The sequence below is a fragment of the Chrysochloris asiatica genome, unplaced genomic scaffold (assembly GCF_000296735.1).
Source record: "Chrysochloris asiatica unplaced genomic scaffold, ChrAsi1.0 scaffold00029, whole genome shotgun sequence".
NCBI classification, from domain to species: Eukaryota; Metazoa; Chordata; class Mammalia; order Afrosoricida; family Chrysochloridae; genus Chrysochloris; species Chrysochloris asiatica.
The window spans coordinates 4,932,112-4,956,564 of NW_006408547.1; the positions used below are offsets into that span (position 1 = coordinate 4,932,112).

Below are 24,453 nucleotides of genomic sequence, written 5' to 3' on the forward strand. Positions count from 1 at the left end.
AAGACCTACACATGCTCCAAAGCAGGCCTGGTCAGAAGCCTAGGCAGGGGTTTAACTTTATCACGGTTGCAATTATTTTATCAATGGCTATCAAATCGTTTATTAAGAAGCCTTTGGGGGGGGCGGTTCGCTGGTGCAGTCACGATCGTCACATCCGCCCAGACAGCTGTACACTTGCCCGAGTAGCCCGGACAAGTCGGCCTTCCACTCGCCAGCCTCCGCCTCCTCCTTCCCGCCGCCAACGCCGACTTCCGGCCGGGCAGGGAGGGAGGATGGAGCGCTTTCCCTGAGTCTGGGCGAGTGCGGGCCGGGTCTCGCGAAGGTGAGGGCGTGGTTCTCAGGGACTGCGTCTGGCGGGGGCGCAGCCAGCTCCTTCCTCTCGGCGCTGGCTTGGCAGCTACTCGGTTGCTCCGCCTCTGGCCTTCGAGCCCGACCCAGCAGAGGCCGCGTCGCGAGCTCTCAGGTGCGGAGCTGTTGGTTTCTCCTGCAGCCCGGGTTCTTTCCTAGCGCTGTGCGCTGGAGCCCCTCGGTATCCTTTGGTAGGCTAGCGCCTCTGCTCTCGGGAAGGGGACTTCGGTCTGTTCGTAGGGGCATGGAGGGCGAGGGTGCAAACTGGGAAGAGCGGAGGAAAGAGGTGATGGGGTCTTTTCCCGGTTCTCCTAGTGGTGCCCTTGGCGGATACTCGCCCTTAGTCACTTTAAGTGTCTCTGTGCCTGAGTTGTTTTCTATATAGACTATAGATCAAAATAGAGGCCATATATGGATGCAGATTTTTACAAAACGTTTGCTTATCTAAGCTACTTAGCAATACGGACGTAAACTATAGCCGAGAAAATAGAACCAGGTGATGATTATAGACTTTAAAAATGGGACATCTATTTTACAGAGCAATGCATTACAAGAACTTCTTTAAATCGTTACTCTATTGATGCATGTAAAGCTTGCCATTTTATATAATTTTGCTTTACAAGCGCAATCTTTCACTATTTCTATTGTTGTTAAGTGCCACGGAGTCTTTCGGACTCTTAGCGACCCTGTGAAGGGTTTCCAAGGCTGCCGGTTCCTGTGGGGTCAGAAAACGGAGCAGCTGGTGAGTTTGAACCGCCCACCTTGTGGTTAGCAGTTCAGAGCTTATTCTTCAGAGCCACCGTGCTCCTCTTCTTTTATTTGTTGTTGTTACTAAGTGCCATCGAGTCGGTTCTGACCCATAGCGACCCTGAAGAGGGTTTCCGAGGCTGTAAATCTTTACGGGAGCAGAAAGCCTCATCTTTCTCCTGCGGAGCAGCTGGTAGTTTTGAACTGCTGACCTTGAGGTTCGCAGCCCGATTCGTAACCACTACACTACCAGAGCTCCTTCTTTTATTTAGGTGGCTTTTAAATAAAAACTTAGACCCTTCAACATGCACTTTTTTTTTTTTTTTTTTGTATGTTTTTGTTCTTGTTAAGTGCTTTGCAGTAGGTTCCTACTCATAATGCTTTCTTGTAGGGTTTCTGAGGACCAGTTGGTGTTAGTAAACTGGGGCTTATCCTATAACACCATACCAGGACTCTGTTTTGTTCTTAGCAAAGCTAAATTTAGTGCTTTCTTGTAGAATTTTCAAGCTAGTTGACATGATTTTATGAGTAAATCAAATTGAGGCTTTAGATCCTTCTGTGATTCTTCTTATCAATTAATTCGTGTGGCACCGCAGGATAAGCACTAGAGTGCTAACCACAAGGTTGGTGGTTCAAACTCACCAGCCACTTGCAGAAACCCTTTACAAGGTTGCTATGAGTCAGAACCAACTCCTGGACACACAACAACAGTCATTGCATACAGTAGTACCTAGCATGATGTAGGCTAGTAACAGGATCATATTGAATAGAATGCTTTCAGATATTAGGTCAAATATAAGAAACCTGTTGCCTTGGAGTAGATTCCGACTCCTAGCCAACACTATAGGACAGGAAAGAACTGCCCTTAGTGTTGCCAAGGCTGTAAATCTTAATGGAAGAAGAATACCACGTTTTTCTCCCACAGTGATTTGTGGAGGCTAGTGGATTTGAACCTTTTGGTTAATAGATAAGTGCTTTAGTCGTTATGCCATCAGGATTCCTAGGGATACAACATCACCAAAACCAGACATCAGGCGTAAATGTCAAATTGCACCCTAGTGAGACAAGTGAGAAAGGAGCTCTGGTAGTGTAGTTGTTACGAATCCGGCAGTGAACCTCAGGGAGAAAGATGAGACTTTCTGCTCCCCTAAAGATTTACAGCCTCGGAAACCCTTTATAGGGTCTCTATGAATCAGAACTGACTCCATGGCACATAACAACAACAACATCAACAAGACAAATGAGAAAGGAGCTCTTGTGCTGTAGGAAAAACACTGGACTGCAGCAAACTACAAGGTTAGAAGTTCAAACCCACCAACCTCTCTGAGGGAGAGAAAATGAGATTTTCTGCTCTTGTAAAAGAGATTTGTAACCTCAAAGCCTGTACCGGGTCCTTCTGAATCAGATTTGAATATATTACAGTAGTTTTTTGGAGGGTTAAGACTAGTGAGAGGAACCCAGTGGTATAGTGGTAAAGTAATTGGTAAAGTAACTGAAAACTCAGTGGTTCAAATCCACCAGCCTCCACCAGCTACTGATGGGGAAAGATGTGACAGCTTCCATAAAGATTGACAGCCTTGAGAACTCTGTGGGGTGGTTATACTCTGTTTTATAGTGTTGCTATGAGTTGGAATTGAATACAGCAGTGGGTTAACACTTGTGAAGGAAAGGTGTCTGAATATATCTGAGATGACCTTGCCTCTGCTCCCTCCCAAAGGGACCTGGGACCTGAGATCTGAAGGTTGAGCAGGAATTAACTAAAGGGGAGTGATGGGAGTGAGAGGAAGCAGCTTTCAAAGATCAGAAAGGAGGTCAGTGTGGCTGAATCCAGAGAGGAAAGGGAAATAGTGAGATGAGATGTTTAAAAGACAGATCCTGGGGTTAGATGGAGTTCAATTTTGTTCTAAGATCAGAGAAGGACCATAGGAAGGGAATTGCATGATCAAGCGTATGTAGTAAGCTTTGTTTTCTAGTATATGTGTTCAGGGATTATTAGCAATGGCAAACTAGGAGAGTGAATAGGGGAGAACTAGCAGTGGGAATGGAATTGTAAATGATTTATAAACATTGGGACAAAAGGAGACACAAGATGTGAGCAAACTGTAAGTTGCAGGGTATATTATTGGAGGGATAAACTGCTGTTCTATATCACAGTATTTCCTGAGCATGTAATTAAAATAGTTGATATCTAAGGGTTTTGTTGTTAGTAATAAATTATGTTGAGTTCACTTCAGGAAAGCCAGGATCTGAGCAATGCAGGATGATACAAGAGTAAGAAAAGCACATTTGGTATCTGATCTCATGGCATTTAAATTGCAGGCAGAAAGGTAGACAGGAACCAGACATTCAGTAGAGATGGAGCTATTTCCTTAATTACGTGAAGTAGGAAAATTCCAATACCTTGTTGCTTTTCTTTGTGTGTGAATTAGTTCTGTGCATTATTTCTTACAGCACTAAAAAGTGTATGCAGACTGGCTTCATGGCAACAGGTTTATATCCACATGGGACCATGAGTTAGAATAGACATGACAGCAACTAACAACATACATACATGATAAGAAGAAAAGCCACAAGCCGCTGCTGTCGAGTCAATGCGCACTCGTAGTGACTGTATATACGACAGAGCAGAACTGTCTCTTGTGGTTTTTAAGGCTGTAAATCTTTACAGAAGCACTCCTCACATCTCTCACCTGAGAAGTAGCTGGTGGTTTTGAACTGCCTACATTCTGGCTAGCAGCTGAGTGCTTAAGCACTGCACCACCAGGGCTCAATGTGGGTATGTTGTTATTATTAAGTGCCATCGAGTTGGTTCTGACTCTTAGTGACCCCGTGTAGCATTTCCAAGGAGCGCCTGGTAGGTTTGAACTGCTGACCTGGTGGTTAGCAGCTCATTGCTTAGTCTATCCTGCCATACCAGGACTCCAGTGTGGTTATGGTAGTTACAAAATAAGTATTTAATGCAGGACAACATGTGGGTGACATTTGAGATTCTTTTTAGTGCTGTTCCTGTATCTAGTAGATTGTTGATCTTTCTCCTTTTTCCTCTTCCTAGGAATCCATCTTGCAGCTGTCACATTTTTGTAGAATGCTGTAAACAATTGTCAACAGAAAGAGCTCCAACTTCTTCCTAATAGCAGAAATTTCATTGTTTCATTCAATGCCTAACGTTGCAGAAACAGAAAGGCCAAATGATTCTGGGAATGGCGAGCACAGATCAGAGAGAACGTCTCCTGAAGAGACTCTACAGGATGCTGTAAAATCGTTTTGCACAAGTGCCTCAGAAGTACCCTTGGGTCCTAAAGGAGATGGTCATTATCCCTGGAGTTGTCCAGTGACTCACACTAGAGAAAAAATCTATGCCATCTGTTCGGACTATGCCTTTCTCAACCAGGCAACCTCAATCTATAAAACTCCAAATCCAACACGCTCTGCTTGCCTTCCTGATAGTACTGAAAATAATTCATCGAGGTACACTGGCATCCCTACTAGTGCGTCAGAAATCATCTTTAAGGAAGAAAATAGCTCGGACAGCATATCCAGTAGCTTGGGCAAGCTACCTCTTGCCTGGGAAATTGATAAATCAGAATTTGATGGGGTGACCACCAATTTGAAACACAAATCAGGTAAGAAAGGAGTCATGAGGTTCCCATGTGAAGATAATGAAGGTCAGCTTTGTTTTTTGAACTTGTCTTTCAACATGATTTTTTCATTTATATAATACCGAACAAATTACACTGGTGTCATCTTGTCTTACCAGTTCAGGCACACCTCGGTCTATTGTTCTTTGCTTTCTTAGATTTGCTGATAGTGAGTGTTTTGCAAACTGACCGTTTGTGACAAGCCTGTGTCTAGCAGGCCTATTGGTACCATTTTTTTTTCCCCCAACAGTATGTACTCACTTCCTGTGACTGTTAAATTTTGTTAATTCTCACAATATCTCCAGCTTTTTCATAATGCTACTGCGCACTTAGTAGCATATTTGTTGTTGTTGCTAAGTGCCTTAAGAGTCGGGATCTGACTCATAGCGACCTTTGGCATAGTGTAAACATAACTTTTATATGTCCTTGTTTTTGTTGTGAACTGTTGTCAAGTCGGTTCCAATAGTGACCCTGTATAGAGTTTCCAAGTAGTGGGCTGGTAGGTTTGAACCACTGACCTTACAGTCCAGTGTTCATCCTACAGTGCCACTAGGAAGCCAAAAAATGTGTGTGACTGGTTTTATTGAAATATTCGCTTTATTGCGGTAGGCTGATGCTAAACTCACAATATCTTCAAGGTATGCCTCTACAATTAAAAAAAAAATTCCTGAACGTTTGGCATTTAATTCTGTAATGTGTTACCCATGGAAACTTCAAGCATTACATTTGTATTTGAGAGCTTTGAGAAATCTAATACTGTAAAAGACAGAGAAATATGAAATAGCTTAGAAAAGGTTATGGATGTGGCTAGAATAACATACTATTTTGTACTTTTTTCACGAACGAGAAAATATGTTCTGATTTAAAATACAGTTTTCTTTTCTGCCACCTATCACGGTGGCTTTTTGTTGTTGATAGTGTTGTGAATACTATTTTGTATGTCTGAGTAGGTTGTGTACTGCACAATTTGAGAGCATGTCATTCATGTAGGATGCGGTTCAGCCATGACAGTTACAGGATGAGTAGCCTGTGGCAGACACTGATGCTTTGTACTTCTTTCCTTTGAACTCACATAGACAAGAATTTTATGAGTTGTGGGTACTGTTATCCACATTTTATAGGTGAAGAAATTAAGACTTGGAAAAGATATGCAACAGTACAATTTAGAACTAGGACTTGTATTTTACTTCTAGGCTTCTCTGATCATTTTGTAAGACTACTGCTTCTACTTACCCATTTTCAAAATTAACTTATTTTGCAGAATATTATGTCAATTTGTGATTTTTAGGGGTGTGATGTGGGGTTTTCACTTGTGTCTCTATGAACAATTGTTATTAAGTGCTGTTGGGTTGGTTCTGATTCATAACAACTCTGAATAGGGTTTCCAAGGAGCAGCTGGTGGGTTTGAAACAACGATCTTGCAGTTAACAGTTCACTGCGTATCCTACAAATGCCACACCAGGACTTTTATATGAGCGATACTGATCTCTAATTGTCTTTTTTTATAATGCTTTTTTCAGGTTTTGGAATTAGGTCTCCTAAAACAAGTTGGAATTATTGTTAAGAACCGTTGAGTCAGTTCCAACACAGCGACTTTATAGGGTTTCTGAGGAGCGGTTGGTGAGCTTAAACCTCCAACCTTGCGCTTTAAACTGACCTTACAGCCCAGTGCATTAACCTGCAGCACTGTACCAGGAGGACTTTTACATGAGCGTTACTGGTCTCTAATTTTCTTTTTTTATAATGTCTTTTTCAGGTTTTGGAATAAGGTCTCCTAAATCAAGTTCTCTCTTGTTTTCAGAGAGTTTGTGTTGGATTAGTGTTGTTACCCTCTCCCCCCCAAGCTTTTAATAGAATTCATCAAAACTATCAGGGTGTGGCGTTTTCTTTGTAGGAAGTTTTTCGATAATGAACTCACTCAATTTTTCAAGCTAGATATAGAGGTATTTAGATTTTTTGTTCCTTCATGTATCAATTTGTAAATATCTGTTGAATTGTTCTTTTAATTGGTAAATCACATGTTGTTAAGTGTCAATGAGTCACTTCCAACTCATAACAACCCTGTAAAGGGTTTCTGAGGAGTAGCTGATGTGTTTGAACCACCAATCTTGCAGTTAGCAGTCCAGTGCTTATCCTGTAGTGCCACACCAGGAATCCAAATGGTGAGTGAGTGATATTAAAAGCTAGCTATGATTTAAAAGGGAACACAGTGGCTCCTTAGGATAAGTACTAGACTGCAAACTACAGAGGTTGGTAGTTCAAGCCCACCAGCTGCTCCTTGGGAGAAAGATGAGGCTGTCTGCACTTGAAAAGGTTTAAAGCCTTAGGAACCTATACAGGGTTTCTATGAGTCAGAATCGACTCAGCGGCACTTAACAACAGCAATGATTATGAAATGGTCTGTTGCTGTTGTTAAGTGCCATCAAGTCGATTCGGACCCATAGCAACCCTGTGTATTCCTGTTAATTCCGGCAAATTTTCGTTTTTCTATTTCATCTCAGGTATCAAATTTGTTGACATGAAGTTGGCAATATTTTCTTGTTATTTTGCTAACATCTGTAGGGCTATTAGTGATCATCCCTCTTTCTTTCCTAATGCTGGTAATTTATGTTCTCTTTTTTTAAATTCTTCATTAATGTCGCTAGGGGTTTGTCAGTTTTGATCCTTGTGCCAAGTTGCCAACCTTGAGCTTTGCTAATGTTTTCAATTTCATTGGATTTGGTCTTCATCATTTCTTTCCTGTACCTTAACTTTATTCTTCATTTTCTAGCATCTTAAGATGGAAACTTAGATCATTGTTTTCCTAACGTGACCATTTAATGTTCCACATTGCTCTAAGAGTAGTACTTTAGTGACGGCAGCTCCCAAATTTGGTTATAGTGTATTAAGTTTTCATTTAATCTGAAGTATTTTCAAATTTTCCCAGTGATTTTTTCTTTGACATATACAGTATTTGGAGGTGTACTGTTAGTTTACAGATTTGGGTTTCTTGTCCCTCTCAATTTGTGGCCCTGTGGAATAAAGCACTGGACGACAAGGTCATTTGAACCACAAGCTGGGCGGTTCAAACTCACCAGCCGCTCCTTGGAAACCCTGTATAGGGTCGGTAAGAACCGAAACCGACTTGACGGCACATAACAACAAATATTCTTAATAGTTTTTATTTTCATTCCATCATGAACAGACAACATATGATTTCAGTTCTTTTATATTTTGTTTTATGGCCTGGCATATGGCCGGTACCGACTGGGTGGCACTTAACAACAGCAACAACAAGGGTCTATAGTGATGAATGTACCATGCACACTTGAAAAGGATGTGCATTCTGCAGCTGTTGGGCATCATTAGGACAAGATAGGTGATAGTGTTTAGCTGTCTGTGACTTGGTTGGATTTTTGTTTAATGCTATTAATTGCTTTAAGAGGGGCTTTAAAATTTTCTGACTATGATTTGCAGTTGTTTTTTTTCTCTATTCAATTCTGTAAATTTTTGTTTTCATGTCATTTGAAGCTCTGTTATTAGGTATGTGTATTTATGATTTTTGTATCTTGATGAATTGACCCTTTTATCAGTATGGAATATTCCTCCACCCCTGCCATGATTTCTTTGTTCCTAAATCTGCTCTGTTTGATAATAATATAGCCACTCCAGCTTTCTTCTGATTAGTGTTTGCATGGTATAATTCTTTATTTCAATTTATTTTCAACCTGTCTGTGATTTTTATATTTAAAGTGTGTCTCATGGAGAGAGCTGTTGAGTTCATCCATTGAATTGCTTATTTTAGATTATGGTTTTTATAGTTCAGGAATTTCCATCTGGGTCTTTTTTATAGTTTTGTGTCTTTTCCGAAATTTGCTATCTTTTCATTTATTACAAGAGTGTTTTATCTAGTTTATAAAGTGTTAATTCTAATGTTATCAGCTACTGTGGAGTTGGCCCCAACTCATGGTGACCCCTACTTTAAGGTCTTTATATGTACATTTTAACAACCTGGTCATCTAAAGGCTTTTTGTGAGAATGTATCACATTTTCCTGTTTTCTTTCTCATATGTTCAATAATTTTGGGTAATGTCCTAGATATTGGAAATACCATATTATGGAGATTCTAGATGTTACTACTGAATGTTTTAAAATTGGGAAAGGTGTGCGACAAGGTTGTATTCTTTCACCATACTTATTCAACCTGTATGCTGAGCAAATAATATGAGAAGCTGGGTTCTATGAAGAAAAACGTGGCGCGTCAGGATTGGAGGAAGACTCATTAACAACCTGCGATATGCAGATGATACAACCTTGCTTGCTGAAAGTAAAGAGGACTTGAAACATTGACTGATGAAGATCAAAGAGCACGGCCTTCGGTGTGGGTTGCATCTCAATGTCAGGAAAACAAAAATCCTCACCACTGGACCAATAAACAACATTCTTATCAACGGAGAAAAGATTGAAGTTGTCAAGGACTTCATTCTTCTTGGATCAACTATCAACACTCATGGAAGCAACAGTCAAGAGATCAGACGATGTATTGCATTGGGCAAATCTGCTGTGCAGGAACTTTTTAAAGTGTTGAGGAGCAGAGATGTCAGCTTGAGGACTAAGGTATGCCTGACCCAAGCCATGGTATTTTCAATAACCTCATATGGATGCGAAAGCTGGACAGTGAATAAGGAAGATCATAGAAGAATTGATGCCTTTGAGTTGTGGTTTTGGAGGAGAATACTGAAAGTGCCTAAAGAACCAATAGATCCGTTTTGGAAGAAGTGCAGCCAGAGTGCTCCTTGGAGGCCAGGATGGCTAAGCTTCGTCTCTCATACTTTGGACATATGGTCAGGAGGGAACAGTCGCTGGAGAAGGATGTCATGCTGGGTAAGGTGGAGGGTCAGAGAAAAAGAGGAAGACCCCCAACGAGATGGATCAGCCAGGTGGCATCATTGATGGCATCAAGTGTGGCAGCAGTAGTGAGGTTGGCCCAGGATCAGACATTGTTTCGTTCTGCTGTGCGTGGGGTTGCTATGAGTCGGTTCCAACTCGATGGCACCTGACAACAACAATAACAGATGTTACTGATTTTTTTTTTTTTTATAGGCAGTTAACTTGGATTGACTAAACCTGTAAATTCTTTTACTTGGGTAGAGTTCAAAGCTCATTTAAATTATTTTAGCCATAACTGGGCTCCTTGAAGTCTGTTGTATACATTCCTGGTCAGCCTGAGATTTGGACAAACTGTAAACATAGAATTTGATCTCCGCTTCTTTTCATTCTCTTGTCTTGGAATCTCCTCACCTCACTTTCCAGTAATTGTGGTTGCTCCAAATTCTGTCCTGTAGTTCTTCAGGTTAAAAAGACTGGGTTTTCTCCTTCTTCTCTGTTAATCCCTATGTTTTTCTCTACAAGCCAGAGTGGTGTGTAGGGGTATATATTTATTTTCAGTCTTCTCAGGAAGATGAGGAATTGAAGAAGGAACATAGTAACAACAAAGGGCAAAGGACAAAGGTTATTGGAGTCATGTGATAAGGTGACAAATTTGTAAGCCTTGATTTTTTATATTTCCACCTCACACTTAGATTCCGCTTTGACCTAGCTCCCTTCCCTCACGTTGAACAGGATTTTGTGTCTGGAACCAATTTTCTGTCTGGAATAGATGCCATGAAATGTGTTTGCTTGGAACATATGAATACAAGCTCATTTTTCTTAGGGGAATCTTAAGAGTAATCTAGCAGAGAATAGAGGGAAGGCTAAAATTCTGTGTCCAAACCATTCTGTAGGTTCTTTGAAGTTACAGATTTTAGTTGGGACAAAGAATGCTTTAAATTTGCCTCTAAAATTTTAAATAACTGAGAAAACCACATAGGAAATAAAGACATCTCAACAAACAACCGAAAGTTATTTTTTTCTGTCTTCTGATTTATTTCATTAATAAAGGAAATTTTGCAGAATGAAATTTTGCTAATGTTTGCCAGTGGTTATTCAGTTTTGAGAACATGTACCCTTTGTGAAGACTGAGAAGGAATAACAAAACTGATTTTGTTGTTATTGTTAGGTGCGATTTCTTTGTTGTTGTTAGGTGCCGTCAAGTTGGCTCCAATACATAGTGACCTTTTGCACAACAGAATGAAACACTGCCTGTCCTGCACCATCCTCACAGTTGTTGTTATGCTAAGCTCATTGCCATTACCACTGTGCCAATCCAGCTCATTGGGGGTCTTCCTCTTTTTTGCTGACCCACTGCTTTACTTAGTATGATGTACTTCTCCAGGGACTGGTCCTATTTGATAACATGTCCGAATCCTGTGAGACTTCATATTACCATCCTGGCTTCTAAGGAGCATTCTAGCTGTACTTTGTCTAACAAAGATTGGATTGTTCTTCTGGCAGTCTACAGTACTTTCAATATTCTTTTCCAATACTATAACTTAAATGCATCAATTCTCCAATGGTCTTATTCATTGTCCAACTTTTACATGCATGTGAGGCTCTTCAAAAAACCATGGCTTGGGTCAGGCAAACCTTAGCATTCAAACTGGTATCTTTGCTCTTGAACACTTTGAAGAGGTATTCTGCATCAGATCTGCCTAATGAAGAACATCGTTTGATATCTTGACTGCTGTTTCCATGAGTGTTGATTGTGGATCCAAGCAAAATGAAGACTTTGACAACTTCTATCTTTCTCTACTTTGTAGTCTTCATTATTATTACATTTTATAAAAATTATGAATAACCCTGTGTAACTATATTTACTGAGTTCTAGCTAGTTTTTGACTGCCGAGTTGTTTCATTATGGAACATCTGTTCTTGAATAAATAAAATATAGTATGGATAATTTTCCACTTGTATTTTCAAGGGATCTATCTATAGTATCGTTATTTTAAAATTTAACAAAAACTTGTAAGATATATTATAGCCTTCAGTAAATTTTTATGAATAGAATATGTGCAGAAGAGCATATAATATTTGAGCTTAAGTATCTGAAATGTTAATAATCGTTCAGTAAAATGAAGTTTGGATTTGACTTGTTACCTGTTTTAAATTTATGTGGTTTCTGATTGGGCAGCCCATTAGTGTGTTTCAGAAATAAAAAGTGTAAAAATGAAGCAGTATCAAGTGTCACTCCTTACTCTTGTCTCACTTTTTACCCCACACCCACAGACACTCCCACTTGCAGGTAACCAGAATTGTTTGTCTTGTGTTTTCTTTTGAAGGAATGCACACACTTACATGGAAAAGAGGTTGCCTTTTTCCATTGTAGTTCCTGGAACTAAAGTTAGCTTTTAATAATGTATGAGTGCGCATCATTCTGAATCCATTTTGTGGTCTCCATGGGCCTGGAGATATTTTTAAACATCACATTATCACATTACTAGATCCAGTGCTTTTACTTTGAACAGAGTTATACTAATGTGGTTTTATTGTTTTATAGCAAGGGTTTATTTTCCGGAAAGTGCTCTAGTTAAATCTTTTACTGTAGCTAATTTGATTTTCTGGTTAGGACAACAGATTTCGTTTAGATTCTTTTGCCAGCTAAGTGACTAAATCTGGAAATTGAAATATAAGAATTTGATAAGAATTAATGTTTGTGATTGATTAAAGTTATTTTTATTCTTTTTTAAGTAGAGTTTTCTTGAAGATATATGCATTAAAAATGTTTGCAAATTATCATTTTTAAGACTAGTGACAGTTTTGAATTCTTATATATAAATTGATTGTCAATGAGAGTTTATGGCATTTTAAACATTTTGCTTACTTTATACTCTTGTTTTCTAGGCAGTGTGAAGAAACAGATTTCTAAGAAGAAAACTTCAGATAAAAAAGGAAGACATCAGAGAGATTATCCTCAGCATTCTCCACTTGAAGATATTAAGCAGCGGAAAGTCTTAGACCTCAGACGATGGTAATTGTTACTGCAGTCTTTAATTTTTTAAAATAAAGATATATATTTTGGCAATAATTTTGTTGCTTAACAGTAGTAATGCATAATACATATTTTCCATTCTAAATAGAAAAGAGTCACTTAATATCGGATAATTCCATAATAGAGATTCTCAGAGTAATTCTGAGATAGGTAGTCTAGCTCATCTTTCCTACCTTGTCGCTTACTTTCCTCCTGGTAACATCCATGTGGTGCTGTAGCATCAGCACTGGACTGTGAGTCACAAGGTTGGCAGTTCAAATCCACCAGCTGTTGCTTGGAAACCCTATACAGGATCGCTATGAGTTGAAATTGACTTGATGGCACTTAACAATATCATGTAGGGCAATAGATTGGCATCATGGTAATATTCAATTCCCCATCAGTTTTTCACCTAGTATTTTTTAAAATCAAAATCCTGTAAAGATACTTGCCTGAATCCTTCTTGCAAAATAGTGATCTTTCCTAAGTCTATCTTCCTTCTACTTTTATTAGTTGGCATTTTTCTGATAAGAAGAGCTGATCAAGTAGGGTTGTTAGTTTGCTGTGAATACAGATTTTATTCTAGAGGATAAATGCATAGCTCATGATAGCTTTACAATATTAAACATTAGTAATCTCTTGGTTTATTTTTGGTTTTGTTTCGTTTTTTGTGAGAGATTTTAGAAAGATTAAATTGAACCATTTATGGTAGGTTGACAATACAGAGATGCACCAGACACGATCTTTGTTCTTCCAAAGTTTAAAATCCAGTGTGAACATGGGACAAAGCAGAAACATCTGAATATGTGACATGAGAGGAGGTAATAAAAACACCAAGAGGCTTTACTGCGGAGCTCTGGGCCCTAAGGGAGGAAGTGGAGGTCTTATAAAGGGACAGAGGGTCCAAAGGTCTCTTGTCTGGGTGATTGGAAAGGGTGTAAGTTTTCAGTGACTATGAGTTTTTGGAAATAGATTGTCAAGCTTCTCTTATGAGATACCTCTGGGTGGATTCAAACTGTCAACCTTTTGGTTAATAGTCAAATGTATAACCTATGCTACCTAGCCACTCTTTAAATGTACACCAAAAAACCCCCAAGCCCAAACACATTGCCACTAAGTCAATTCTGACTCCTAGCGACCCCTGTAGGGTTTCCAAGGTGGTAAATATTTATGGAAGCAGATTGCCATGTCGTTCTTCATCAGAGCAGCTGGTGGGTTCAAGCTGCTGACCCACCTTTTTATTATTAGCCACTTTGTCGTCAGGGTTTCTCAAATGGGCACTAAAAAGCCGCAACCAAACTCCATGGCATCCAGTCCATTCTGACTCATTGTGGTTTATAAGACACACAGGAACTATGCCCTAAAGATTCCACGGTTGTGTATCTTACAAAAGCACACTTCTGTATCTGTCTTCCACAGGTTGGTAGTGAACTGCCAACCTTTCAGTTAATAGCCTAGTGCTTTAACTAGTGTGCCACCGTTGTTTAATCGTGTGTACAGCTCAACTAGGAGTTTTCATAAAAGTTTTAATGGTATCTAAATTTGCATATAATTAATTTAAAAAATATATATTGACTTTGATCAGGTGTTACTCATCCTTAGCTACCTTTATTAAAATGGCTGCTTTAGTGTTAAGTATTTATGATTGGTATTTCATAAATATGAAAATATTTTTAAGAGTTTATACTAAAGGAGCTCTGGTAGCGTAGTGGTTACGAATCGGGCTGCGAACCTTAAGGTCAGCGGTTCGAAACTACCAGCCGCTCCGCGGGAGAAAGATGAGGCTTTCTACTCCCGTAAAGATTTACACCCTCGGAAACCCTGTACAGGGTCGCTATGGGTCGGACCCGACTCGACGGCACTTAACAACAACAAACAACAACAACATGATTAAGGTTTTAATTATGCTAATACTTCTGTCACCAGGCTTGTTTATTTCTGTTTTGCATATCTTATCTTGTCATTCAAGAGGAGAAAAAAATCTTCTCTTTTCCTAGGTACTGCATAAGTCGACCACAATATAAGACTTCTTGTGGGATCTCTTCATTAATTTCCTGTTGGAATTTCCTATATAGCTCAATGGGAGTGGGGAAGTAAGTATGTTAATTTGTTGATATCCCCAAATATAAATTAAAAATGATTTGGTGTGGCTTTTCAATAATACAAGATTTTTAAGAATAGATTTTCATAAATTAAGAAAAAAATCTTCTGTATTTTGTTATAAGCCTTTAAGGTTAAAATATATGCTTCTATCATTTTTGATAAAAGTTAATTTAAAATATTACCAACATTTTTTCAAATTAGACATTAAAGCTCTGTATAATTGGAATTGTAAAATGAAAGGTGATGTTTCTTTTGTAGTCTTCCACCTATTACCCAAGAAGAGGCTTTACATATTTTGGGCTTCCAACCCCCTTTTGAAGACATTAGGTTTGGCCCTTTCACTGGAAACACAACACTTATGAGGTATGGAGTCCCCACTTAGAAGCAACACTTATTTCTAAGTGTATCTATAGTAATATAATAGATACGTGTTATTTAATCAACCGTGTTTTTAGCTACTGGGTCCCAGGCTCTAGTAGACACTGCAAACTTGGACTATGCCTAAATGTCTCTAGAATTGGAATAGTGTCGTCTTTGTTATAGAACTGTTGCTACCAGCAAATCTTCTTGTTATTTTCAGATGGTTTCGACAAATTAATGACCACTTTCATGTAAAAGGATGTTCTTATGTTCTATATAAACCTCATGGGAAGAATAAAACAGCTGGAGAAACTGGTAGGTATACACATAAAAAAAATCTACCCACCAGTCCATATATGCCTCATGCTTTAACATCCATCTCAAAGATTGAGTGTCTTTATTCAAAGGACAATATGTAAACCCTAAACATAGTCCTGGTGAGGCGCTGTAGGGTAAAGAGCTGGACCGCAAGTTGGTTTGAAATGCAAAGTCAGTGATTCAAACTTGCCAACTGCTCCTTGGAAAACCCCATACTGTGTTGCTATGAGTTGGAACTGACTCGCTGGCACTAAACAACATCACCAAACGTAGTCTTACTTTTATCTCTCTTTATCTAAGAGGTAAATTTATAATCTGTAGGGCACATTCTGGTGTACAGTTTAACAGCTTTACCTCTTCTTATCTTTTCATGTAGAACTTTTAGAACTTTAAGGCTTGTCATTAACAGAACAATAACACTATATTGTTTGGGTTTGTGATGTGTGTGTGTGTAAAAGTTTCAGTAAGCAGTGTGGACTTTACTGAAGGAATGGAAAGATTTTAGACTATTTGCTGTTAGACATGCATGTTGTTGTTGTTAAGTGCTATCGAGTCAGTTCCGACCCATAGTGACCCAGTATATGGTTTCCAAGGTCATGGTTGTGGCTGGCGAGCTTGAAACACCCACGTTGCAGTTCAAACTGACCTTGCAGTCCAGCGCATTAACCCGCAATACCATACCAGGACTCCTAGCCCTGCATAATAACATATAAAAACAGGATAATGGACTGAGAAAATGGCAGAGTTCTGTTATAATCTCAGTTACACAGAGACTAGTGGAGTTGATTATAAGGAGTGTGTTAGTTATGTGCTAATTAAAGCATTTGTATTTTGAAATTTCCAATTTAACACTTATTACAGCAATCTTTTGATTTTGCAGTTCAGAAAACTATTTTACAGAGAGGGGAGTTCTAGTGTGGTGCTGTAGGATAAGTACTGGACCACAGGGTTGGTTTGAAATGCGAGCTTGGCAGTTCAAATCCACCAGCCACTCCTGGGAAACCTTATGTTGTTTTTAAGTGCCATCCAGTTGTTTCTGAATCATAGCAACCCTTGTCTAGGGCTTCCTAGGAGCGGCTGGGGAGATTGAACCACCGACCTTGCAGTTCAGTTGATCTTGTAGTCCAGCGCATTAACCCGCAGGGCCACTCCAGGACTTCTGGAATCCCTGTATAGGGTCTTTATGAGTTGGAACCTACTCAACGCCACCAAACAAATGTATGTTTGCCAAGATTACCGATTGAATACAAACTGGGATATCTTTCTGTTCACCTATTGTTAAGTGCTGTTGAGCTGGTTCCAACCCATAGCGACCCTGTATGGGAATGGCTACTGAGTTTGAACTGCCGACCTTGTGGTTCGCAGTCCAGTGCTGATCCTACAGCACCACACCAGGAGTCCTACTGCTGGCCTATTATGTTGGTTAAAAGTTAGATTAACTTGAAATTTGCATCTTGATTTGTACTAGTTTTGTGACCTTGAACAAGTCACTTAGATCCTCACTTTCTGAGCCCCAGAGTGGACCCCACATTTCCATTTTTGCATTCACTTCATAGGTCTGCTGTGATGATGAAAGGACGTGTGTAATGTGTGTATATGTCTTCATTATCTAGTTCTGCTATAAGAGAATATACCATGAGTGGATAGCTCTAAGAAACAGAAAGTTTCTCCCAGTTTAAGAGGCTGAAAGTACAAATTCAGAGCACCAGCTTTAGAGGAAAGGCTTTTGCTTTCTGTCTTCTGCTTCTAGAAGGTTCTCTCGCAGGGACCCTGGGCTCAGAGAAAGTGCTCTACTCCCAGCTCTTGTTTCTTGATGGTAGTATATCCCTCTGATCTCTGCTGACTTGTTTAAGCTCTAATATGTCAAAAGAAAGTAACTCAAGAAACAGCTGACTCCTACTTTATTAAAAACCACTGCCCGTAATCCTGTCTCATTACTGTCATGTTGATAGGTTCTGTCAAGTTTATTCTGACTCAGAGCTACCCTTTGTTCGACATAATGAAATACTGCCCAGTCATGTACTGGCCTTACAATAATCACCAATTATTTTTTAATATTAACAAGATAACATCTCTCCAGTGAATATATGGTGGTCACGGTTGTATGCCACGGAGTCAGTTCTGACTCATAGTGGCCCCAGATATGGTGTCCGAGGCTACAAATGTTTACAGGAGCAGAAAGCCTCATCTTTCTCCCATGGAGTGGCTGGTAAGTTTGAACTGCTGACTTTGCAGTTAGCAGTCCAAAGCTAACAACTATGCTACTAGGGGTCCTAAATGTATGTACATTGTTTCGTTTTTTTTTTGAAAGAGACATCTTGCTTATTGAAATTAAATGAAAGTATTTGTCAAACAAGATGCTTATCATTTCTATTACTATAGAAATGAATTCAGTATTATTAACTCTTTCTGTGCTTATGGTACTAACGCTAAAATATTTACTTTATACTTTTTTATTGAAAATATACTCAGCAGAACATCAGCACAGATTAAGTAATTTCTACATGTCCACATTCAGCATGACTGTCTTCAAAGTGTGTCACTGTTCTTACTCTCCAGTTCTGATTTGTCCCTGTGGCATTAACATATCATCACTGCTCCTGAGTTTTCCTATTTCATCTTTTGTGTTGCTGTTGTCAGTTTGATCCCATTCTAGATAGTTCTTTAAAGAACACAGTACTTAACGGCAGACACGCTTTAAAGCTAAACTATTATTCAGGGAATCTTTTTGGTTTCAGGTTTAAAGATTGTCTCAGGGCAGGGCAGTAGTTTTGGGAATTCCTCTAGTCTCAGTGGCTCCAGGAAGTCTGGAATCCAAGAGGGCTGAAAATTCTCTTCTGTATTTTATCTCTTTTGGTCACAATTCTTCGGTATAACCTTCGATCAAAATGTTTTAAGGGTAATTTCACTCAATGTAAGTTATTTTTTGGACATATATTTTAACATTTCTATGTCTCATTTATTTCACTGATTTTATACAGTAGTAAAGCCTAGCTTTTAATCGGAGGTTAAGTGTGTCAGGCACTATGCTGACTTCCCTGTTTGAATTCTATAGCAGCCCTACAAGAAATGCATTTTCCCCACCTTATTGATACGGAAACTGAGACGTGGAGAAGGTAAATAAATTAAGCAGATTACACCACTAGCAAGTAGAGGATACAGCTGTCAGACTCAAGTCTGTCTGATTTCAAAACTGAAATGGAAAACATTAGCTATTCTTCCTTTTCTAGTGGTAGTTTCTTTCAATAGTCTAGTGTATTCTACATATATATTTTTTATAGCTTCCATGCATCATGTTTAACCAAAAAGCATATAGCAACAAGAACAATTTCTAAACATTTTTACTGCAAAATCCTGTCTCTTAGCATAAATGTTGCTTTTTATTTTTTTAAGTGTCTGGTAGGATCATCGTTTTTGGCAGCCACTCTAATCAAGACAGCATCTTAGGGATATATGACTGTAGCCAAAAAAATCAAGAAGTTCAAGAAAAAGGTATAACAAGTTCTTTCTTTGCAGCCTCTTTTCCGTCTCTAGTGATTTTCACAGTCATTCTTCAATTATTGAAAAGTATCATAATAATTATATTCATAAAGAACATTAGAAAATACATACCAGTAACATTTTGTATTCTGAGTTGAATGTGGAAAAGTTCACTGAAAGTAAGTAAATGGGTCAGGCTGCCCTAGTGAATAGTCGTGTGAGCAAGTCTCATTGTTGAACTCGTGCAGGTGACACCAACCTTTGGATATCAAGTCTTGATACCAAGGCCAACCCATGTGATTAGTGTTGTTGTTGTTAAGTGCCATCAAGTCAGTTCTGACTCAAAGCGTCCCTGTATGGGGTTTCTGAAGAACCAGTTGGTGGGTTTGAACCACTGAACTTAAATTTAGAAGTCTTGTGCTTATCCGACAGTACCACACCAGAACTGTATAATTATTAGGTGCTATCCAGTCAGTTCCAACTCATACCAACCCTGTGCACAACACAACAAAACACTTCTAGTATTGTGCCATCCTCACAGTTGTTAACACTTGAGTCCACTGCTGCTGACACTATGCTGTTTCATCTCGTTGGGATCTGCCTCTTTTTTGCTGATCCTCTACCAAGCATCATGTCCTTTTTATTGTGAATTGAGTAATAGTTTACATGGGACAACATCAGCTTTACACTTATCCTATCATATTTCGTTTCATTGCCATGATTACAGTCCCCTCCATGCATCATCAATTTATTCCCTCTGTTGTTTTTTCTAAATTTTTTTGAATGTACACCAAAACACTCAGGAATATACAGTCATTCAAACACCCGGAGGGCATACCCTGCAAGCCTGCCCCCCGGCTGCCAGCACACAGCCCCTCTCTAGAGTCCCCAGCCACTCCATCTTTCCTTGTCATCTCTGCCTCCATCTCTGGCATTGCTGCTTCTCTGAATAGGGTCCCGCGCTCTGCTCTCGCTTTTCTCCCTTGATGGTCCGAGGCTCCTCCACTCCTGGACTGCAAGATCAACCACTCCCTTCTTTTTGCTACATAACTTTTACAGTTGCAACAATCACAATCGGTCACTTCCACCTTCTTTTGATGCTTTCTGAATCATAAATCAATATTTTGCCCATAGAATGCTTCAGCATTGCAACTCAAGACATGAAGTTTTTTCTTTATTTCTTTCAGCTTGTGTAATGCTGAACGTGTTCTTCCCTTTTGTTTTTTTAACTCCTGATCTTTGCACATTTCATTATAATACTTAGCTATTTTCTTGAGCTGTCCTTTGAACTTTTCTGTATAGCTCTTTTACTTCATCATTTTTTCCATTTGCGTTAGCATTTCTATGCTGGAGAGCAAATTTGACAGTTTTTTCTGATATTCATTTTGGTCTTTTCTTTCTTTCATGTCTTTACTGACCTTTTGTTTTCTTCCTGTATTTTAATCTTGATGTCATCCCTCAGTAATTCTGGTCTTTGTTTATTAGTGTCTAATGCATCAAATCTGTTCTTGAGATGGTTTCTAAATTCAGGTGGGATATGTTCAAAGTCATTTTTATTTATTCATATGAGTACTTGGATATGAGTAATTGGTGGTTCGTACCATAGTATGCCCTTAGCCTTGTGGAGGTTTTCCACCATCTTCCCACAGATGTAGTCAGTTTGAGTCTTGTGTTTTCCATGTAGTGAGGTCTCTGTATATATTTACATTTTTTTTTTTTTTAAAGTATTTGCAATGAATTAGCCATTGGTCTGGCAAAATTCTGTTATGCAATCTTAAGCAGCATTTCTATCACCAAGCCCAAAATTTCCAGCTACTGATTCTTTCCTATGTATTTCCAACCTTTCCATTCCAATTGCCAGTAATTATCAATACATCTTGATTGCATATTTGATCAATTTTAGACTGAAGAAGTTGGTAGAAGTTTTCAGTTTCATCATCACTGACTTTAGTGGTTTGTGTATAAATATGAATAATACCTGTATTAACTGGTCTTCATTGTAAGTATATGGATACTATCCTATCCCAGACAGCATTATAATTCAGGATAGATCTTGAAATGTTCTTTTTGATGATGAATGTGATGCCATTCCTCTTCAGTTTGTCATTCCCAGCATAGTAAATCATGTGATTGTCAGATTCAAAATGTTCAATAATAGTACATTTCAGTTCACTAATGCCTTATACATTCCATTTCATTTTTGACAACTTCCACTTTTCCTAGACTCATACTTTATACATTTCACGTTACGTTTATTAATGGATGTTTGCAGCTTTTTCTCATTGTTTTGACTTGTGCCCCATTAGCAAATGAAGATCCTGAAACCTTTTCTCCATTCACGTTACATGAATAATTTCTTTTATAAAAATCAACACAAGGCCGGTCCCTGTGCATTGGAAGTTAAAGCTATTTCAAATGTTCAACTTTTCCTATGGTATATCCCTCGATAGTCCTCGATATCCACCACCATTTTTCCCTTCCTTCACTTCCTAAGGTTCTGCAACATGTTGTAGCATCTCACAAAACTCACAGTTGTCAAAAGAAATGGCTTATGCAATTGTGGAGGCTGGCAAATCCCACATCTGTAGTTCTGGAGTTGTGGAACCCAAATCTGCAGGTCAGACTACAGGCTGTTGATGTGTGAGGCTGTGGTCATGCAATGGACCAAAAGTCTCAGGACTGGAGGTCAGACACAGTGAGCCAGATGCAAGGACCAGGGCAAGAGAGCAAGCTTTTCCAAAGTAGCTATAGGAATTGCAGTCAGACCTCGCCCCCAAGGGAAACTAAGGATGGTGACTTGAGTCACATCCTCTCCTAAGCGGCATCCTCAATACTTAATTCCATTGCAATCTTGTTGTTGTTGTCAGGTGCCATCGAGTCGGAACCGACTCATAGCGACCCCATGCACAGCAGAACGAAACAATGTCCGATCCTGGGCCAACCTCACCACCGCTGCCACACTTGAGTCCATCAGTGATGCCACCTGGCCAATCCATCTCGTTGGGGGTCTTCCTCTTTTTCTCTGACCCTCCACCTTACCCAGCATGACATCCTTCTCCAGCGACTGTTCCCTCTGGACAATATGTCCAAAGTATGAGAGACTAAGCTTAGCCATCTTGGCCTCCAAGGAGCACTCTGGCCTGGCTGCATTTCTTCCAAAACAGATCTATTGGTTCTTTTGGCAGTCCATGGCACTTTTAGTATTCTCCTCCAACACCACAACTCAAAGGCATCAATTCTTCTATGATCTTCCTTATTCACCGTCCAGCTTTCGCATCCATATGAGGTTATTGAAAATACCATGGCTTGGGTCAGGCACACCTTAGTCCTCAAGCTGACATCTCTGCTCTTCAACACTTTAAAAAGTTCCTGTGCAGCAGATTTGCCCAATGTAATGCGTCGTCCGATCTCTTGACTGCTGCTTCCGCGAGTATTGATAGTTGATCTAAGAAGAATGAAGTCCTTGACAACTTCAGTCTTTTTTCCATTAATAAGAATGTTGTTTATTGGTCCAGTGGTGAGGATTTTTGTTTTCTTGACTTTGAGATGCAATCCATGCTGAAGGCTGTGTTCTTTGATCTTCAGCAGTAAATGTTTCAAGTCCTCTTCGCTTTCAGCAAGCAAGGTTGTGTCATCAGCATATCACAGGTTGTTAATGAGTCTCCAATCCTGACGCCACGTTTTTCTTCATAGAACCCAGCGTCTCATATTATTTGTTCAGCATACAGGTTGTAATCTTAGCCCACTTTAATCTATACTCCTTAGCAACTCATTTCAAAATGGGTGCATAATTACAGGCCTAGAAACTAGAGTTTACACTATATCACAGAATGGGGCAATTTGGCTGTACGGGCCACAGTAAGTAAGTAACTGCTCTGCACACACCGTTATGGTCAACTCTACTTTGAGGAGGCAGCTCTTCCCCAGTGGTATTTTTGGGATTGTCTTCTGGGACTATGAATGACAATATTTTGGTGTTGGTCATAAAGTCTTAATTTTATATTACTATATTTAATATATCTAATAACATTCTGCTGCAGTTCATAAGATTTTTCAGTTGCTAACCTTTCAGAAGTGGCCCATGTCTCCTTAGTTTGTCTTTGTCTGGAAGCTCAGGTGAAATCTGTCCACCATGGGTGATCCTGCTGGTTATAATACTAGTGACTAAGCTTGCATCATCACAGCAACGTGCAGAATTCTGCAGTATGACAAACTGACAGACCAGTGTGGATAATTAATACTGTTGCTCTTAAGTGCTGTTGAATCGGTTCCAACTCATAGCAACCCTATTGTTATAGGGTTTCCTAGGAGCAGCTGGTTTGGATCGTCGATCTTGTAGTTTCAAACTTACTTTGCGGTCCAGTGCTTTAGCCTACAACACTAACCCCAGGACTCCATAATTAATAGTGTTGTTGTTGTCTGGCACATTCACCCGCAGCGCCACACCAGGACTAGTTAGTAAGTGCTCCAAAATCACTTACTGAATCAAATTAATTTCCCTCTAATTCTAGACTAATAGGTCTTAAAATGTGGTTGCCTGGACCATCATCAACATCACCATGTAACTTTTTAGAAATGTAGATTCTCAGTTATCTTACTACATAACTTGGAAGTCAGAGAACAAAACTTCTTTCAGCAGCACCTGATTTTGTTAAGCTCAGGAACTGTTCTCTGTGGAAGAAACACCTTTTTTATGCAATATGAAAAACCAGGCTGTGGTACAGAGCATTTCAACAGAGAAAATGATGTGGGGCAAGCTTTTGTACAGCCTCGGAAACCGTGTGCAGAGTCACTAGGAGTCGGAACCGAATCCATGGTCCTTACAACAACAATACTGACCTCTGAAATCCTAAATGTATTCCAGGACATTAAGGTGGTTTCTGTTTGTAGTCACGAATAAGGAGTCAGCTATTGTATTACATTTGACTTAAGAAAGGCAGAAAGTATGAAATACTTAGATTTCTAAGTTTATAAATTATAAAACATGTTTGTTTGTTTTTTTTTATTGAAAGCTAAAAGTTATTGAGGAAAGCATTCATTGGGCATTTTCATAAAAAGATTGCAAGGATTTTTTAAGCCAGTTATGTATATAACCATCTTTTTGTGATTATTGAATGATAAGGAGCTTAAATCCATTGATTTATACTTGTTTCCGCTGCTGGTGGTGGTGGTGGTGGTGGGTATGTGCCGTGGAGTTGGTTCTGACTCATAGCGATCCTGCACAGGGTGTCTGAGGCTGTAAATCTTTACGGGAACAAAGCCTCATCTTTCTCCTGTGAAACAGCTGGTAGTTTCAAACTGCTAACCTTAAGGTTCGCAGCCCGATTTGTAACCACTATGCTAAATAAGCTCAATTATGGGAAAACAAAATAAAACATAAACTATTGACACTTTTTTGAATTTTAGTTCTTACAATTCATAACTTAGAGTTGCCATTGGATTCCAGGTTTTAAATTAACATGGTAATCCAACCAAAAAATGAAGAAAGACTTCTTTATCCTTCATCATTAGGAAATGAAGATTTTAGTGGAAAACACCTCTCTTGCAGCACATCAGTGCTCTGATGGTAGGTCT

At 39.3% G+C, this 24,453-nt stretch overlaps 1 protein-coding gene across 2 annotated transcripts in view; it reads left to right on the forward strand.

Annotated features, from left to right (window-relative positions):
• The first annotated feature begins 3,913 nt into the window (after window positions 1-3,913).
• BIVM (basic, immunoglobulin-like variable motif containing) overlaps window positions 3,914-24,453 on the forward strand; it is an 80,203-nt gene continuing 59,663 nt past the window's right edge. The window contains exons 1-6 of one of the 2 annotated variants that reach the window (XM_006846676.1): window positions 3,914-3,924; window positions 4,112-4,718; window positions 12,492-12,618; window positions 14,616-14,711; window positions 14,980-15,084; window positions 15,302-15,396. In XM_006846676.1, coding sequence (XP_006846739.1) covers window positions 4,253-4,718; window positions 12,492-12,618; window positions 14,616-14,711; window positions 14,980-15,084; window positions 15,302-15,396 — 889 coding nt within the window. In that variant the 5' untranslated portion in view covers window positions 3,914-3,924; window positions 4,112-4,252. Of the gene's footprint in view, window positions 3,925-4,111; window positions 4,719-12,491; window positions 12,619-14,615; window positions 14,712-14,979; window positions 15,085-15,301; window positions 15,397-24,453 lie in introns of those variants that run through there. The other variant, XM_006846675.1, reaches the window with a different exon arrangement.